General features: G+C 44.8%; 1 protein-coding gene across 1 annotated transcript in view; it reads left to right on the forward strand.

The window, feature by feature from the left end:
- Positions 1 to 19,110, forward strand: part of AFF3 (ALF transcription elongation factor 3) — a 565,373-nt gene that overhangs the window by 86,627 nt on the left and 459,636 nt on the right. The window contains exons 2-4 of the mRNA XM_068973380.1: positions 12,036 to 12,156; positions 13,220 to 13,532; positions 13,659 to 14,041. Coding sequence (XP_068829481.1) covers positions 12,036 to 12,156; positions 13,220 to 13,532; positions 13,659 to 14,041 — 817 coding nt within the window. The remainder of the gene's footprint in view (positions 1 to 12,035; positions 12,157 to 13,219; positions 13,533 to 13,658; positions 14,042 to 19,110) is intronic.

Genomic DNA, 19,110 nt, shown 5'->3' on the forward strand with positions numbered 1-19,110 from the left:
GCCCAGGGTTAGTTCTGAGCCTCACACTGCAGTAGCCCATGTTGACCGTTCCTCATCCTGAGAATATTCGTGTCAGCATTCATGCATGCTCAGTCGAGTCTGACTCTTTGTGACTCCCTGACTTTAGCTGGCCAGGCTCCTCTGTCCATGGGATTTTCTAGGCAAGAATACTGGAGCAGGTTGCCATTTCCTCCTTTAGGGTCCATGTCAGCAGGTCGGTGCTTATCTGAGTCCTGTTTCTGGGCAGAAGCAGAGGTGAAGAGCTGTGTTTAGGAAGAATGTGATCCATTCCTTAATGGTTGATGTTTGAGGTCCCAGAGCTTTCCTTGTCCGGGCGCCTGATCTGTTGAAAAACATCAGGAAGTTAGATGAGGCACTCCAGTCACTCTTCTGCCCTGCCACGTGGGCACCCTGGCCCATGAGCTTGAGTGGTCACACAGGGGTTGTTTGGGAGAGCATCCTGGTTACAAGAGGCTGCAAGATAGAACCCTCCCTGGGAATGGCTTTAAAAATCCCTCGGAGCTGAAGTTTAGCAACTGATGCTGTAAAGTGAAAATGAAATTTAACTGAGCATTTGGTGAAGGAAGAGTAATTTATGGGCTCGAACATGAGAAGCCCTAGGAGTAGGCATCCTGCTCACCATGGGCAGCTGTGATGGATGCCGGCTCTGTGCCTCGGGCTGCAGTGGACTCTTTGAAATGGCATAGTAGGGGCTTTGCAGGTGGGCCTCATTTGGTTAAGTTACGGCTTTTGCAAGGCTCTGCCATGTCTTTATAGTCTACCAAGGAGAAGATGGTAAATCAGTGTAATTGCTTCATCCCAAGGCACTTTTATATTATAAAGCAAAGAGGTCCTGTTAAGAAACTCAAATTAACTTGGGGTGTGGATACTATACGGAGAGCCTCTTTGAAAGCTGCTTGTCATCCAGCCCGGTGGTTTATCATGGAACAATTCCATTAGAACCTGACACTCGCTCTCGTGGCACCAAGACTGAGCATCCCTTGGGAAAAGCGTTTAACCCTTGGCTATGCAAAGCTGTCATTTATCTGCCATCTCTCTGAACGCTCACTGGAGCGTGTTTACGAGAAAGATTTGGAGCAGTCGTCATTTCCACCAAAAAAAAAAAAGAGAAAGAAAGAAATGGAGTCAGGATTCAGTAAGTAGTTGGGAAACAGTCAGTGTCCAGGCCCATCCTGCAGAAGTGACCTGGCCCTGCTGGCCCTATTATAAAACACACTCACTGTGGTATTCTGTAATTCTCAAGGAGCTCGCTGTACAGAATTCATCAGCTAGAGTATTAGTTAATTGCTAGTGCTGACTCATTTGAATTGCTTATCCCAGTTCTATTTTATAGGCTTTAGAAGAATTCTTATGATTCATGCATATCCACCAAGGGGGGCTTAACAGATCTTGGAAGAATGAACTGAAATTGTCACGATCTGAAAATGAACACCCTTCTGCCTGACATTTACTAACAAAAGATGGGGGCACCATTTGTCAAAGTCTGTCAGTGAGTAAGTTCCCTGGGGAGCCACGCAAGCTGAGTCAAGAAGTCAGTCTCTGGTGCCAGACTGCCTGGCTTCAGACCCAGGCATTGTCGCTTGCTGGCTATGGGTATTGAGCCTCTCGTTTCTTCGTGGGTGGATGGAGAATTCTCTTGGGGTTCTAAAGACTATGAAATGAAATAATGCATGTGAAGTCCTTCCTACAGTGGCTGCGTAGAGTAATAAAGGGAAATTGGTATTAGCAAAATTTAATCTGGGCCTAATGGGTCTGAGATGATGGTACGGGTCATCCCAAAAGGCTAGTTTTTGTTGAAATATTTACTGGCTGAATTTTTCTGTGGGTGTCTGTTAGTTTCTGATTCCCTTAAATTTTCTAGTTTCACAAAAGCTGTGGTGCAGAAGAGATTATGGCACAGACTAGCTCCAATTCTCTTCCCCTTCTCATAGAACAGGCTGGCAGCCCTAAGGCAGAGATCTGTAAATTTTCTCAGAGTTCCAAGATTGAATTAAGGTTGAGACAGCCTTTGTGGTCAGAGACACACAGGTAAGGTTGGGCTCACCTTTTCAAAATGTCCATGGTGGAAATAATCGTGGGGTTGATGCTTGTAGTTACAGAGCTCATGGTGAACCAGGCATCGAATTGTAGGGGGAAAACAGGGTGAACAGGCATAGGAACTGGGATTCAGTGACTCAAAGTGAAAAGCCCAGTATTAGTGAGCAGGGTCATAGGAGTGTGCTTCAGGGTTAAGCGTTCATAGTATGCACTGTTGGCCAGTCCTCATTCCCCAGCAGGTCTTTAATCACCACCCCCGCCTACTGCCACCATCACAGTCATCACCATCAGTCACCACCATCATCACCATCACAGTTACTGCCATTATAGTCACCGCTATCTCCACCATCACCTTGCAGTCACCACTATCATTGCCATCCCCATCACCATCCCCATCAGTCACCTTCACCACCATCACCACCATCATGATCATCACCATCAGAATCACCACCATCACTACCACCACATTCGTCAGCATCACAGTCATCACCATCATAGTCTCTGTCACCACCGTTACCATCATAGTCACCATCATCACTATCACCACCACCATCACTATTATCACGCTCAATCACCATCACCACTATCACCACCATCACCATCATGATTAATCACCATACCATCACCACCATCATCATCGTCACCATCACCACTATCACCACCATCACCATTATCACCATCCATACCATCACCACCATCATCATCACCATCATCACCATCAATCACCATCCATACCATCACCACCATCATCATCACCATCACCACTATCACCACCATCACCATCATCATGATTAATCACCATCCATACCATCACCACCATCACAATCATCACCATCACCACTATCACCACCGTCACCATCATCACCATCCATACCATCACCACCATCGTCATCACCATCACCACTATCACCACTGTCACCATCATCACCATCATCACCATCCACACCATCACCACCATCACCACTATCACCACCGTCACCACTATCACCACCGTCACCATCACCACCATCAATCACCATCCATACCATCACCACCATCACCACTATCACCACCATCACCATCATCACCATCATCACCATCCATACCATCACCACCATCATCATCACCATCACCACTATCACCACCGTCACCATCATCACCATCATCACCATCCATACCATCACCACCATCATCATCATCACCATCACCACTATCACCACCGTCACCATCATCGTGATCAATCACCATCCATACCATCACCACCACCATCATCATCACCATCACCACTATCACCATCATCACCATCAATCACCATCCATACCATCACCACCATCACCACTATCACCACCGTCACCACTATCACCACCGTCACCATCAATCACCATCCATACCATCACCACCATCACCACTATCACCACCGTCACCACTATCACCACCGTCACCATCAATCACCATCCATACCATCACCACCATCACCACTATCACCACCGTCACCACTATCACCACCGTCACCATCAATCACCATCCATACCATCACCACCATCACCACTATCACCACCGTCACCACTATCACCACTGTCACCATCATCACCATCAATCACCATCCATACCATCACCACTATCACCACCATCACCATCAATCACCATCCATACCATCACCACCATCACCACCGTTACCACTATCACCACCGTCACCATCATCACCATCAATCACCATCCATACCATCACCACTATCACCACCGTCACCACTATCACCACCGTCACCATCATCACCATCAATCACCATCCATACCATCACCACCATCACCACTATCACCACCGTCACCACTATCACCATCATCACCATCAATCACCATCCATACCATCACCACCATCACCACTATCACCACCGTCACCACTATCACCACCGTCACCATCATCACCATCAATCACCATCCATACCATCACCACCATCACCACTATCACCACCATCACCATCATCGTGATCAATCACCATCCATACCATCACCACCACCATCATCATCACCATCACCACTATCACCATCATCACCATCAATCACCATCCATACCATCACCACCATCACCACTATCACCACCGTCACCACTATCACCACCGTCACCATCATCACCATCAATCACCATCCATACCATCACCACTATCACCACTATCACCACCGTCACCATCATCACCATCAATCACCATCCATACCATCACCACCATCACCACTATCACCACCGTCACCACTATCACCATCATCACCATCAATCACCATCCATACCATCACCACCATCACCACTATCACCACCGTCACCACTATCACCACCGTCACCATCATCACCATCAATCACCATCCATACCATCACCACCATCACCACTATCACCACCATCACCATCATCGTGATCAATCACCATCCATACCATCACCACCATCACCACTATCACCACCATCACCATCATCGTGATCAATCACCATCCATACCATCACCACCACCATCATCATCACCATCACCACTATCACCATCATCACCATCAATCACCATCCATACCATCACCACTATCACCACCATCACCATCAATCACCATCCATACCATCAACACCATCACCACCGTCACCACTATCACCACCGTCACCATCATCACCATCAATCACCATCCATACCATCACCACCATCACCACTATCACCACCGTCACCACTATCACCACCGTCACCATCATCACCATCAATCACCATCCATACCATCACCACTATCACCACCGTCACCACTATCACCACCGTCACCATCATCACCATCAATCACCATCCATACCATCACCACCATCACCACTATCACCACCGTCACCACTATCACCACCGTCACCATCATCACCATCAATCACCATCCATACCATCACCACCATCACAATCATCACCATCACTACTATCACCACTGTCACCATCAATCACCATCCATACCATCACCACCACCATCATCATCACCATCACCACTATCACCACCATCACCATCATCACCATCACAGTCACCATCATCACAATCATCACCATTACAGTCACAACTGTCAGAGTCACCATCAACACCACCAACACCACAGCAGCTACAACAACTCAGGGCCTTCCTGTACCCCTTTTGGGAGGATCCTTGCTTCCTTACCCTTCTCTGTCTCCAGCCACATCTTTTCTGCCAGACTTGCCTCTATCACTTACCCATTCCCTGACCACCTTTCTGCCCTTCAGTCCACCAGCTCTCGGAGAAGGCAATGGCGACCCACTCCAGTACTCTTGCCTGGAAAATCCCATGGACGGAGGAGCCTGGTAGGCTGCAGTCCGTGGGGTCGCGAAGAGTTGGACACAACTGAGTGACTTCACTTTCACTTTTCACTTTCATGCATTGGAGAAGGAAATGGCAACCCACTCCAGTGTTCTTGCCTGGAGAATCCCGGGGACGGCGGAGCCTGGTGGGCTGCAGTCTATGGGGTCGCACAGAGTCAGACACGACTGAAGCGACTTAACAGAAGCCGCAGCAGCCACCAGCTCTGACTGCAGACTAAGAAAGGATTTTGCAAGTAAACTTCAACAACCTTGCTTTTCTCTGATTTAAGGAAGGATTACTGATATTTTAGTATTTGTTTTATAAATAACAAGAGCTGTTAATTAGACTCATTAAATTTAAAGCAATTGTTATAATTTTGGAGCTTGATTTCATTTCCTTAATTACACACAGTTGCTGATGTTGCTGCTCTGAAGAGCAGGAGCGTGTCTGCGGAACATCCTTCCCCCTTTGCTTGGTGCCTCTTCTTCCTGTTGACCCTGTGCCTCCAGCCCACCCCCTGGCGGCTGGTTAGCCCCATATTCCAGGACTGTCCACATCCTTGGACAGATAAGACTGTCTCCTCTGTGGTCCAGCTGGTCAAGGGAGGCCCTGATGCAAAGTGTAAAGAAAGGGCTAGTGAGTCTGGGTGCCCATTCATTCTCCCCTGCACCCACGCTTCACTTATTCACTCCCAACCAGGCCCGGTTTCAGGAAGAGATCAAATAAACTTATTTCGGGTGAGGTGGCTTTAGCAATGGAACAAAGCAAGTAAACAAAACTTTGAATGTGGAATTCCATCTGGTTAAAGATGGTGTGGTGAAGGCAAATGTCACCTCCTCCAAATACTGTCAAAGGTCACTTTCTCATTATTTGTGGGTCTTCTACTTCCTGGTCCTTCCTCTTCCCTTCCCTCTCTTCCATCTGCTGCTTTAAGACCCAGCTCAGGAGATCTCTTGCAGGAAGCGATCCTGGCTCCTTCTCAAGTGCCCCAATCACAGGATGTCAATATTCTCTGCCCAGAAGGGGTCCTTTAACTACTGTCTGAAGGAGGAAATAGCTTCCCTTTGTTTCGCTTGCCCTGCTTTACTTTGCGGCTGCTTATGTTCACAACTGCTTGACCCTGGGCTTGCAGATGCTGGGATGTGGGAAATGTGACCACTTCTTGGTTCTTAGGTAGGTCCCCTTCCCTGGATGGACATGAAGAAAGTACTATGGGCATAGGTTCTTCCACATGGTGTCTTCTTCATGACACTGTTTAGACATTCAAACTCTTATCCTGAGTTCCTCCATCTTTAAAAAAGTGAACCTAGGAATATCTTCCATCCCTGTCTTTCTCCAAGGGACACTGTAAGGATGAAAGGATATATATGTGAAATGCTTTGAGCTCAGCGGAAGGTAGAAGCCTGAGGCTCAAAGGTATTACTGCCTCTTAGTTCCATGCTGTCACCACGTAATCGAGAATACATTAATTTTGGAACTGATAATGTCATATTGGGGCATCTTTTCCTCCTTAAGCAGCGCAATTGGCTTTGACCAGAGCCCCACAAAATCCTTCGATTTATAGATTAAAAACAAATATATGGGAAATTATCAGATATGTTTTTAATAGCATTTTTCATTGACTGTCTTTTTTAATAAGTAAGTCTTTTAGAAGAAGATTAAAAAGCTTCATTTTGTGGGAATGATATACATTTGTAATAAGTAGTAAAAAGTATCATAGCAGTTGACTGCCTTTACTTTCATGCAAAATAAATAAATACATTTGGTGACATACATTTGAGGAGTACAATTCTTGTAAATGTCAGAGAAATAAGAAACCACCTTACAGATGATAGAGGATTTTACTATCTGCTGGTAACAAAGAGACGTAACACATACCATGAGGCTCTTCTTACTGAGTTTCTATACTGACACACCAAGAATCGAAATTCTCTGTGACTATCCCCAGGGAAGCTGACCTGACTTTTGGTACGTGAGAGGAAGGTTCCCTTGCTTGAAAAGTAAATGGCCTGACCCTAGTGTTGTTGGATGGCAGAGTGGGGAAGAGGGCTGAATTTTAATGGTGTGACATCAAGAGAAATGTGCTCTCCGGGGTTGCGAGAACCTTCCCAGACTCGTGGTTAGAGGAATAGTAGACTCACCGTTGGGAAGGTGCTGTCTGTGAGTCAGCACACTGAGTGTCAGTAGAAGAGAGAAAAGTTCAGACGCTTAGGGAGAGGGGAGGGCTGCCGACTCCAGACTTTCCGTTCCCGTGACTTCCGCTCTCTGTCGGTGACGAGTGTGTTGTGGTTCCAGTTCAGGATGAGGAGGAGGTGGGTTCCTGGGAGGAGATGCTGAATGACCAGTGAAAGCAGTGCTTCCCTCCCCAGGTGGAGAAGAGAAACCCGAGGGAAGGCAGCCAACAAGGATTGCCTCCCTTGTGAAGCTTCCATCGCCCGCCTCTCGGGGAGGGGGAGGTGTCATCTTGCGTCATTCTGGTTTCATCTGATGGCGTGGAGGGTACGTCATGGTGTCCCACGAAAGGTAGCCAGTGCATTTGTGTTAGTGGCGTATGTGGAGGAGGTCCTGAGGGTATTCAGTCCTCCTTGTAAGAAAGCCAGAGGCTGGGTATGCCTGCGGGACCTCGTTAGAGAACGTGAGCCAGTGGCAGCCTGCATCTGCGAGTATATTTGGTTATCTTTACGCTTCACGGTGTTTGGGAACAAGGCGGGGCTGCCTAAGGAGGAGTGCAGCGGCTTACCTCCCTCTTCTCCATATTCGGGAGTGATCCTTGACCCCAGAAATGCAGCCAGTCGGATACCTGCTTCATCAATGTGGCTTGTATCCTAATGCCTTTTTATTTTTTTAAAAAAATAATTGATTTTGCTGCATCTTTAGTTTCGGCATGCAGACTCTTCACTGTGGCATGCAAGATCTAGTTCCCTGACCAGGGCTTGAACCTGGGCTGACTACATTGGGAGTGCAGAATCTTAGCCGCTGGACCACTAGAGAAGTCCCTTTAATGCCTTTTTCTTAAATGTCCAAGTCACACTGCAGAATAGGTAGGGTTAAATTTTTTTTAAGTGTCTTTTTTTTTTTTTAATGCTAGCCAAATATCAAATCCCCCTTCTAGGAATTTTTTTAAATTAATTAATTAATTTTTTGGAGCCTAATTACTTTATAATACTGTTGTGGTTTTGCCATACATTGACATGAATCAGCCACGGGTGTACATGTGTTCCCCATCCTGAACCCCCCTCCCACCTCCCTCCCCATCCCATCCCTCTGGGTCATCCCAATGTACCAGCCCTGAGCATCCAATATCATGCATCAAACCTGGACTGGCAATCTGTTTCACACACAATATACATGTTTCAATGCCATTCTCCCAAAACATCCCACCCTCTCCCTCTCCCACAGAGTCCAAAAGTCTGTTCTATACATCTGTGTCTCTTTTGCTGTCTCACATACAGGGTTATCCTTACCATCTTTCTAAATTCCATATATATGTGTTAGTATACTGTATTGGTGTTTTTCTTTCTGGCTTACTTCACTCTCTATAATAGGCTCCAGTTTCATCCACTTCATTAGAACTGATTCAAATGTATTCTTTTTAATGGCCGAGTAATACTCTCTTGTGTATATATACCACAGCTTTCTTATCCGTTCATCTGCTGATGGACATCTAGGTTGCTTCCATGTCCTGGCTATTGTAAACAGTGCTGTGATGAACATTGGGTACACGTGTCTCTTTCAGTTCTGGTTTCCTTGGTGTGTATGCCCAGCAGTGGGATTGCTGGGTTATATGCCAGTTCTATTTCCAGTTTTTTAAGGAATCTCCACACTGTTCTCCAGAGTGGCTATACTAGTTTGTATTCCCACCAATGGTGTAAGAGGGTTCCCTTTTCTCCACACCCTCTCCAGCATTTTTTATGCTAGCCAAACATCAAATCCCCCTTCTAGAAATTAAAAAAAAAAAAACTTATTTATCTGGCTGCGTTGGGTCTTAGTTGCAGCACATGGGATCGTCATTGTACCGCATGGGACCTTTCCTGGCGGCGTGTGGACCCTCTGGTTGTGGTACATGGACTTACTTGCTCTGTGGCATGTGGGACCTTAGTTCACCAACCAGGGATCAAATCCGAGTCCCCTGCCTTGCAAGGCGGATTCTTAACCATTGGACTGCCAGGCAAGTCCCTTGAAATGTAACTTCTGTATCTTCATTGCTGTACTCTACACTGTTCCTGACCTCATTGCATCACAAGTCCTGTTTGGACTCCCCTTGGACCGTGATGTCGTGTGTCCTTTCCCCCTGGCCTCTGGGGAAAAGCTAACAAACGCATGCACACTTAGGCACCGAGGGCTGATCAGGTGTAAAGTGTTTTCCCTCCTTGTGGTGTCTGCATTTCTTACAGGGGTGAAGACATCCTAAACCAGAGGAATGACTCTCTAGTTGTGGAGTTTCAGTCGTCAGCCAGCAGATGCAGGAGGTATCATACTGGGTATGGGGGCTTCTCAGAAGCCCAGGGAATCATCCTGAATGACCACCTGCCTGCTCTGTGTTACATCAGTCCACTTCATGCATCCCCCCAGTCTTGTGTGTTTGGTTAGCCTGAGTTGGCTGAAGACAGCAAGCATGTCTGTGGAGATCTCTGTGCATGGGGGGTACACAGTAGGTGCTTCACCCGTGGGTGTGTGCATGTGATGCAGGCTGTGTTTCTGAGTGCTGGTCCGGAAATGAGCCAGTTCAGTGTAAAGCTGCAGTGCCTCTCTTGGCTCCAGCCCACCTCGTGCCCATCCATAGCATGAGCTGTTGTTCCCAGAGCAGCCTCCAGCAGAATTCCACGGTATGTTCACAAAAGTCAGGCCCAGGTGTCTGCACTCTGGGCAGGACAATCGTTCTCTCTCCTGGTTCTGTGAATCAGTGTCATTCCCATCTCGTGCCTCTCTTATGCCACTCACTGTCCCCAAAGCCACCCTGGGGAGTTCCCAGGAACGATAGGGTTGGAGTGGTGAGCCTCACGGTGGGAAAGACTAGGGTTCCAGCCTCCCTTACGCGAAGGTCACTTCTTGGACTCCCAAACCGAATAACTTTGGGTAATGTACTAAGGATGAATTAAAATGCTAATAGGCTACATGTTCTGGGTATTTTAACCTTCCCTGATCTGAAATTTAAATGAAATGCCTTAGGTGCTCTTGAAGTCTTGCCAGAAGCACATTGAACATCACCCCTTTGACAGTGAATTTAAAATACATCCTGGTCTCACGGGCAGAGCTGGGAGGATAAGCAATATTTATTTTATGATCGTTTTATTTGCATCCTTTACAGCAACATGACATGCATATGCTCTTTTACTCAAGATAGCAATTTAGCTAAAAAAATACCCCAAACCTCACTTATTTTTTTAAGTTTCTTTGAACCCTCGAATCCTCTCATTATAACAACATTTGATGGCAGTACATTGGATTTTGGGCACCCGAAGCTATTACAAAGCCCTCTTTGGAGATTTCCTTCACGTTCAAACCTTGTGACAGTACCATGAGGGTACGGTTTTATAATGAGGGCTCCAGAGAGAGCGATGGCATGGCTTTTTCGTCATCACATCACTGGTTTATGGCAGGATCATGGTCAGGAGGTGGCCGTCCTGGCTCCCAACTCCAGCCTCTGTCTCCTAGACTGAGAGGGAGGTCTGAGCAAAATGACGACAAGGTCACCTAAACTGCCTGCTGGAAATGGACACAGCGCTCGTTTGGAGGGCATGGCAGTGCCTTACAATAGGTAGTTCTGTTGTCTACACGGGGGCCAGATTTTTCTGTCTACTGAGCTGAAAAAACAAGTCTATTTCCTTCCATCACTTAATGAGTCACTTCCTTATTATTAGTTGAATTAGCCCCTTTATTTTCCCCTTACTAAGAGGAAGGAACACTATTTTTTTTTCCTTAGTCCTTCTAGTTATCAGGTTTCTGGTCACTTCGTAATTACATCTTGAGGGAATAGATATTAATTTTCTTGCACAAAAAGCCCGAGCTCCTTGATGACACACCATGATTCAATTTCCGTCCTCTCTGTCGTTGCCTGCATCCCTTCCTCTTTGCACATTTTTCATGGTGAGGAAGAGTGATCGTGTCAAATATATCAGAAGGAAGGATGGATTCGGGAGGGGTTTGACGACTTGACTGATTAGCAGAGATCAGAAGAAGGCTCATAACCGTGAAAACCACTGCAGCATGGCGTTTTAACAGCTCTTTGGGGATCTAGTTAATGAAAGAATCACTACAGAAACACAGCCGTGCAAAAAAAAAAGGCGGGGGAGAAAGAAAAGAGCAGACACATTCCCATATAACATTCTGGGGCTATGTCATAAGAGGAAATACACTCATAATTTCTATTTACACGTTGCTGTAATTACCATCTGCTTTAAGGTTATTTTCAGTCTTCTCCTGTCAAAGTTGTGTAGGTACTCCCTCTTTCACGTATTAGGAGAGAGGCCTAGTACTGGTTGCAACTTGTCCTGAAGATTTCTTTCCCTCCTGAAGAACGGAATTCTAAAACACCCTTGCTGCACTGCTTGATTAGACTGGCCTTCATCTGGTCCCTGCTCCCCTTCACCATCACCATTTCCCCGACAACCAGCCCTCTGCACTCAGGTGACTGTCTTTAATTTGTTTGTGTGTATGGTTATCCTCTTTCCTTTTTCCCTTATGCAGTGTCTACGAACCAGATAGAAACGTGTTACGGAGGAAAGAACGGGAAAGAAGAAACCAGGAAACTCAGCAGGACGATGGCGCGTTTAATTCGAGTTACTCGCTGTTTAGTGAACCCTACAAGGTAGATGGTTTTCACGTGTTCTTCTTCAGCCCCTCTTTCCTCTTGCTTAACCCCATGGGATGGCAGTTTTGACTACAGGAGCTGGCCAACACAACTTGAGACAGCTCAACCCCTAAATATGGGGTCCCCCCCACACAAATTTTGGTGTCTCTTTCACATGTCTTTGCTGGCTGGTCCGTCAGTGAAATACAACTTTTATTGAAGGTGGATGTCTGCGTGCTGTGGTTTTTATCCATAATTGATTTCGTCTCTGCACTGATTTGCAAAGTCAGGGCTGTTTGTTATGTTTTCTAAACTGTTAGGAAACAAACACTAAAAAGAGGTTGGTTTCTGTCTTTGTCACACGTAGCTTATCCTAGGAGCAGGGTACTTGATGTGGTTCGTGAGAAAAGAGCTGTTGGATTGTTTCTTATTCCTGCTGAAGGCCAGAAATATAACCTCGCTTCCAAAATGAAATTCTCTTCCCAGATTTCACTCATTTCTCAGGCTGCTTGGAAGTGAGCATAGTTCAGGCCGGGGGCTTAGGGCAGATTGAGTGCCATGGTGCCCCCTTAGCCTGCTGCCCCAGGACCACTGGCGGGGTGCTGGACACGGCGCTGTACTCTCTGGCTTCTTCTGTCTGTCCCTCTGGGTTTCTGATGAGAATAATTCTTTATGTAGACATTGGAAGCCAAACAATTTGAGCCAAATCTGGACTTTCAAGGAAAACTTACAGTGGAATAAAAAAAAGAAAGGAAAAGGAAATCCACTCCTAAGGAAAGCCTTAGTCCAGACCATTTGGTGACGTGGCGATAGTAAATTTCCTGGTCTCCTTGGCTGCCGCACAAGACCAAGGAGAGACGCTTCACTCGTGCGTGCTGAGGCCGGTAGCAGTGGTCCAGCTCTGGTGAGATGCTGAGAGTAGACAGATGTCTTCAGAAACACTGAGTCTGATCACATCTTCCTGCTCTCATTCTGAACGTGGCGGGTCTGTCTCTTTCAGTGATAAGGGTGCCTCTCCTTCCATCGTCCCTGTGTTTCCGTGATCTCTAACAGAAGTGTGGGTGTTGTGTTCTCTCTCTAGACTAACAAGGGGGATGAGCTCTCCAACCGGCTCCAGAACACTTTAGGCAATTACGATGAAATGAAAGACTTTCTCACGGATCGATCAAACCAGAGTCATCTTGTGGGTGTTCCCAAACCCGGGGTTCCTCAGGCTCCCGTGACCAAGATTGATGAACATTTTGTGGCAGATTCAAGAGCCCAGACTCAGCCTGCATCCGTCTGCAGCACCACATCCTCTGCCCCAGCAGCCGTCCCCGGGCAGCAGAGTAAGCGGGGCACCATGGGCTGGCAGAAGGCTGGGCACCCACCGTCCGATGGCCAACAGAGAGCAAGTAAGCACGGACACAGAACGCTTGATCTGAACAGATCTGCTCACCCAGAAAATCATAGTAAAAACCCCAGCCCCAGTGTGTCAAGCCCCTCCTCCTCATCTTCCTCTTCTTCTTCTTCCAACTCAGCACAACAGGGCACTCTCAGGACCTTGCTTGGCGATGGCGTTGGCAGACAGCAGCCGCGGACCAAACAGGTGTGCAACGTCGAGGTGGGTCTTCAGACCCAGGACAGGCCCCCTGCTATGGGAGCCAAGCACAGCGGCAGTGGCCACTGCGTGCAGAACTTTCCTCCCTCCCTGGCTTCGAAACCCAGCCTTGTCCAGCAGAAGCCTACCGCCTATGTGCGGCCCATGGATGGCCAAGATCAGGCGCCCGATGAGTCTCCAAAGCTAAAGTCGTCTGCAGAGACTGGCGTGCACTGCTTGTACAGGGGAGTCCCGGCCACCAAGTCAGAGTCAGCCAGAGCCAAGGCCAAGCTCTCCAAGTTCAGCATCCCCAAACAAGGAGAGGTGAGTCTTTTCTCCACACCACGTACCTGCATCTGAGTTGTTCCGAGTGATGATCTGACAGTTCTGAGTTTCACTCCCTGTTTGTTTATTTCGATGTGTGACTAAGGTCACATGGTGGAATTTGTAGCCATCAATACAGAAGGGTTTATGCAGCCATAATGACTCTTAAAATCTCAAATTGATTATAATAAGAATATTTTTAAGTACCAGCATATGCAGCTGTGGTGTGTCTGCTCGTTCAGGAAGGAATACCTTGAAGTAATATAGTTCAAGGGATTTGTGTGTGTGTGTGTGTGTGCGTAACAAAGCAGTATTGTCAGAGATTTTGTACACTGGCAAAAAGTATGTCAAAGCTTTTAGTATGTAAAGAGGTTAATTTGTACGTAAAAGAGTTCAGAAATTCAACATTTTTGACAGTTTTGAAATGTTCCAGGAAAAGCTTCACAAGGTAGGCCTCATCGTGTCTTCTAAAATAATTGTTAAGTGATTCAGTATTGAACATGGTGATGATTCAGAAGTTTCAGGTGTCCTATCCATATTATAATATCTGAGATCTGGATTCATTGATGTTAAGAGAGAATTCTCCTTGTCCTATGAAAATGATGCTGGTTATATGAAGAGAGTGAAATCTTTTAGTTCAGGATCTTCTGGTTTGCATGTTGAGTTTACTCTAAAATGCTTTTTCCATTGCATTACAAAAAATTTAGGATGAATATATGGAATACTAGACTTTAAAACAAGTAAATCCCAATCACAGAGTTAGCAAAGAGGCTGCAGCTAGTCACTTGAACAGTAACTCTGGGTGGAAGATGAGGTTCTGTTTGAGAAAATCGCATCTCGTATTCTATTCCAAATAGATGACAGTTGCCAAGATCACATGAAGAAATATGACTGTACATTTTTTTTGTTTATTTTGCTGTGATATGGCATACTTACTAAAATATAGTGTAAGCTCCAGAACATTATACTTAGGAACTCTTCATGGAGTTTTATTTTTTATTTTTTGACATATTCTTTTCAAAAGATGGAACAACAGTGATGGCCAGAATATTCTTTGTATCTTAACTTGATCTAGTAACCATATGAAATAGATGATTTGACATTTTTCATCGTGGGTCTGACAAGACTGAGATACTATCAGCTCTTTTATGCATTTCTGATTTCTTATCTCAGAAAGCACCAGGTACCTACTGAGAGATCAATGTATTTCCCCTTAAAGAAGACACATCTATTACTCTGAGATGTTTGCACAGGTTCTCATGAGGAAATTAAGTGACATGCATACCAAAGACTTCTTTCGATTATTCATTTATGATGGATCCCAAAAAGTGTTTATTAGGAATTAATGGAAGCAAAATGTAACTTCTGTAAGCATTTATGCTTCTAAACGTTTGTAGGAAACGTACCTAGATACCTGCTGACAAAATTGAATTCATCCAGCTCTTTGATTTTGCTTATCCTCATCAAATAAATGGTCTGTACCAGCCAATGAAGCCTGACTTATTTTTGAACAGAGGTGACCATAATCACCAGGAATCCCTTCATAATTTTAATTCCCAGTGATTCCTTGTTACGATGATTTTTTTTTATGCACCAAATGAACTTAAAACTTATTGGGTACCAATTTATTTACTTTGGAACCTAGTGAGCTTGGTAAAGCTCTGGTGGAAAGTCTGTTTCTGACAACCAGGACAGCCTTATGTGGACAACTCTCCAGTTCTCGCCGGGCTTTTGGGTATGTCCTTGCTCACGTGGACGCTTCCGTGATGCCTGTCTCAGACTCCAGATTGAGGATGACACCCTGTGCAAGTGTTGGCAATCACAGAAAGAGGGAAATGCTTGAGACAGAGATGCAGACTGAGAGAAATGAGAACTTTTTATACGAGAAATGTTTCATTCCCCCCACATGGAATGACATTGAACTTTCTCCAAGGTATATTTCAAAGAGGTCAATCATGCATTGAGGAAAAGAGGTAATGTTGTTTGTAGAACAAAGTTAAAATTGATGGGGTTTTTTGTTTGTTTGGTGGGGGAGAGTATATGCAGTCTTTATTTTAGCAAAAAGCTTTGCATATTAGGGACGATATGGTCATTTTGCATATTAGGGACACTATGGTAATTTTGCATATTAGGGACACCATGGTAATTTGGATCATGTGACTCTCGTGTGTTCGGTCCGTCTGCTATTATAATAACGTGACTCTTTCCCATGGGCAGCAGGGTGTTTCCTATAAGTGAATGTTCCACTTCCTGTCCTTCAAGCTCAAAGAGTTTGTTGGTTGGTTTGTTTCTTTACAGTACCCTCAAGAGTTTAAAAAATACCCTTTGTAGACATATCATTCAATATTTATAAGACATTTCTATAAAGGCACAGTCATAATAGAAACTGAAGAATTTTATCAACTAGTTGGATTTGAAGGTATATTTGCTTTTATTTTTTGGAAGGAATAAAACAGAGTGGCAAGCCATTTAATAAATGTTAATGCCTTTGTATTTTTTTGCACAGATACCAGCTCTATGGAAATGTCCTTTCAGTAGTACTGATGTTATTTTCACTGAGATAGAGCATATGTTTCTTAGGAAAATTGACACAGGAGATGACCTGAAGGGACCTTGTGTTACTTGACTACACTTTTTCAAGATGTTAGCTGTAGAGCAAGACTTAAGACACTGTGAAGAATTTGGAGACTCAAAAGAAGCGTTGGGTAAAAATGACATGAAAACCAGGGAAGTGAAAATATAATTATACATATGGTACTGAGAAGGGCCGATCCTCATAAGAAAAGCAAATCAATAGCTAGGTGGAATGTGGTGTGAAAGATTAAAAAAAAAATTTAAAACACGATCTCTGCCTCCAAGAAATTAAAGAGACTCCAGCGCTTCACTTTTAATTTGCCGTTTCTCTCAGTTATAGTCCAAACTAAATTTAAAATTGGGCTTCTAGCCCTAGGAAAATTCCCTTACTTTCGTAATCCTTAGAGTAGAAAAAGTTCTTTGTTGTTTTTAAAAATTGAGAATTTGAGAATCTCTCTTGTCTGATTTTACACTTGGTAAATTCTTCATTCTTTCCAACATGTGCACCCTATCTGCTGCCGTGGCGAATTATTTGTTACCATTCTTTCATCTTCAATAATAGGTAATTAGTGTAAAGAAATTTCAGTGCAGTTTGATGTGGAAGTGAGAGACCTCAAGGGATTTCCTTCACTGATACACCTGCCTCTTGGCTGGCTGTTCCCAGCTCAGTTTTGTGTTTAATGAAAAACATATTTTTGTTGTTATAGCCAAGACTTTCACTCCTGATGCTACCCCTCATTAAGTGAGCCCTCCCTGGGGTGCCACTTGGAAGGGTGACTCCTCTGAGGCAGGAGCCAGGAGCCTTGAGGAATGGCTGAAGCAGGCGTATTGGAGTGCTCTAAGGTAGGGCACACTGACTCTTCTGGTGGAAGTGAATTATTTTTTGTCTCATGCACACACATACACAATTAGTATTTTGCCCTTAACATGTAACATGTAATTCCCTGTTAACCTAGAGGGGGCAAATATAGATTGTGAGACCTACATTTATACTGTCTTAGGGGTCCTGTTTAGGAAAAAAAAGAACAGGAAAATATTTTACATTTGAAATATTTACAAAAACACATTGTTGGGGCTCCTCTTGGGACCTTGGGAGGAACCTTGGCTCCAGAGCCCCTGAAGCTTATGCTTCATTAGTTTCACAGTGCCTGTCTTCGGCTCATGGGCTAATAAGACACTGTTATTTGAAATAAGAGGTGAATTTCAGATTGGAAAAGCGGGCTTCATATCAGTCTTCATATTAGTGTGCTTTGTATTATATGCTTCATATGTGCTTCATATGAGTTGGTAGAATTAAAAAATACGTATTTTTATCCTAGGTGCTGTAGGCAAAACAAAAATTGGGCAGTGCTATGAAAAAGCCTAGGATGTAGTGCAGTGGAGCCAAAATATGAGCCTTAGTCTATGAGATCAGTTTGTTTGGCATGCTACAGTTTCAGCGGTGGCATTCTAAAACATTCATATTTTAGTTTCTGTTTGCTATTAATTTAAAAAGTGGCAGTAACTTACACTGCTCTTGCAGAGAGCTTGAGTGGCTGGGAAAAGAACGCGTTTGCAAAGTCAGGAAACCCATGACTACTGCCCCTCCCCAGGGAAAGAGACACCTATATTTAAGTATCATTTAGTAGACTGTATGTTTGGAGTTTTCTTAGTGGTTGATAATTCATCTACAAGAACACACTGACCGTTTTTGGTTGATCAGATTTCTGTTTTTAAAAGAAGTCAGTAAATCGCTCAAGAAGTATTGATTAATCATAGCATTTTCATGACGGGCATTTTAAAATCACCATTTATACCACAAATAAGGGCAGAAAGATAAAGCACTGTGATTTCATAAAACAGCTTCCTAGAAAAGCAATTAACTGATTTTTTTCTTTAAAGTTCACAGAAGATAAATGAGGTAGGCTTCTATATCCTGTCACTCTCGGTTACCTTTGTATGGAAATGGATTTCTTCCAAATGAAAGTCGGCACCAGCCTGTCGGAGGAAGAAGGCGTCTGCAAAGCAGTGTGTACATTACATATTCATACCAGGCTAAATTTCTTAATTACATTTGAGCTGCTTAATGTTTTCAAATCAAAGGATGCTCTCTGATTGCTCCCTGATGGAAAGAGGGTGTGTGGCCAGCCTGTGGTCCCACTCTGTTTTGGCCTCATCCTGCCTATCACGACAGCCTCCATCCTCCCACAGCGTGGCTTAGCAACGGCATCGATGGATACACTCTGTGCTTCTTCCATCCGCCTTTCTCTCGGGAAGTCTCAGAGAACTGGTACCGCTTAGACTCAGAAGTGAAGACTCACAAATCTGATCTCAGATATGGTGGGACGAAAGTGCTTGTTTTCCATCTTGCAGGTGGGTCGTCCTGAAGGTCACAGCAAAGGCTGGCAAGTGGAAATGTTTCTGTACTTTTCGGTACTCTTATGTTCAGCCAGCCTGTTTTGGTATTCTTACGTTACCCTGAAAGGTAAAGCACTCAGTCACTTTAAAATGACTTC

The sequence above is a fragment of the Capricornis sumatraensis genome, chromosome 1 (assembly GCF_032405125.1).
Source record: "Capricornis sumatraensis isolate serow.1 chromosome 1, serow.2, whole genome shotgun sequence".
NCBI lineage: Eukaryota > Metazoa > Chordata > Mammalia > Artiodactyla > Bovidae > Capricornis > Capricornis sumatraensis.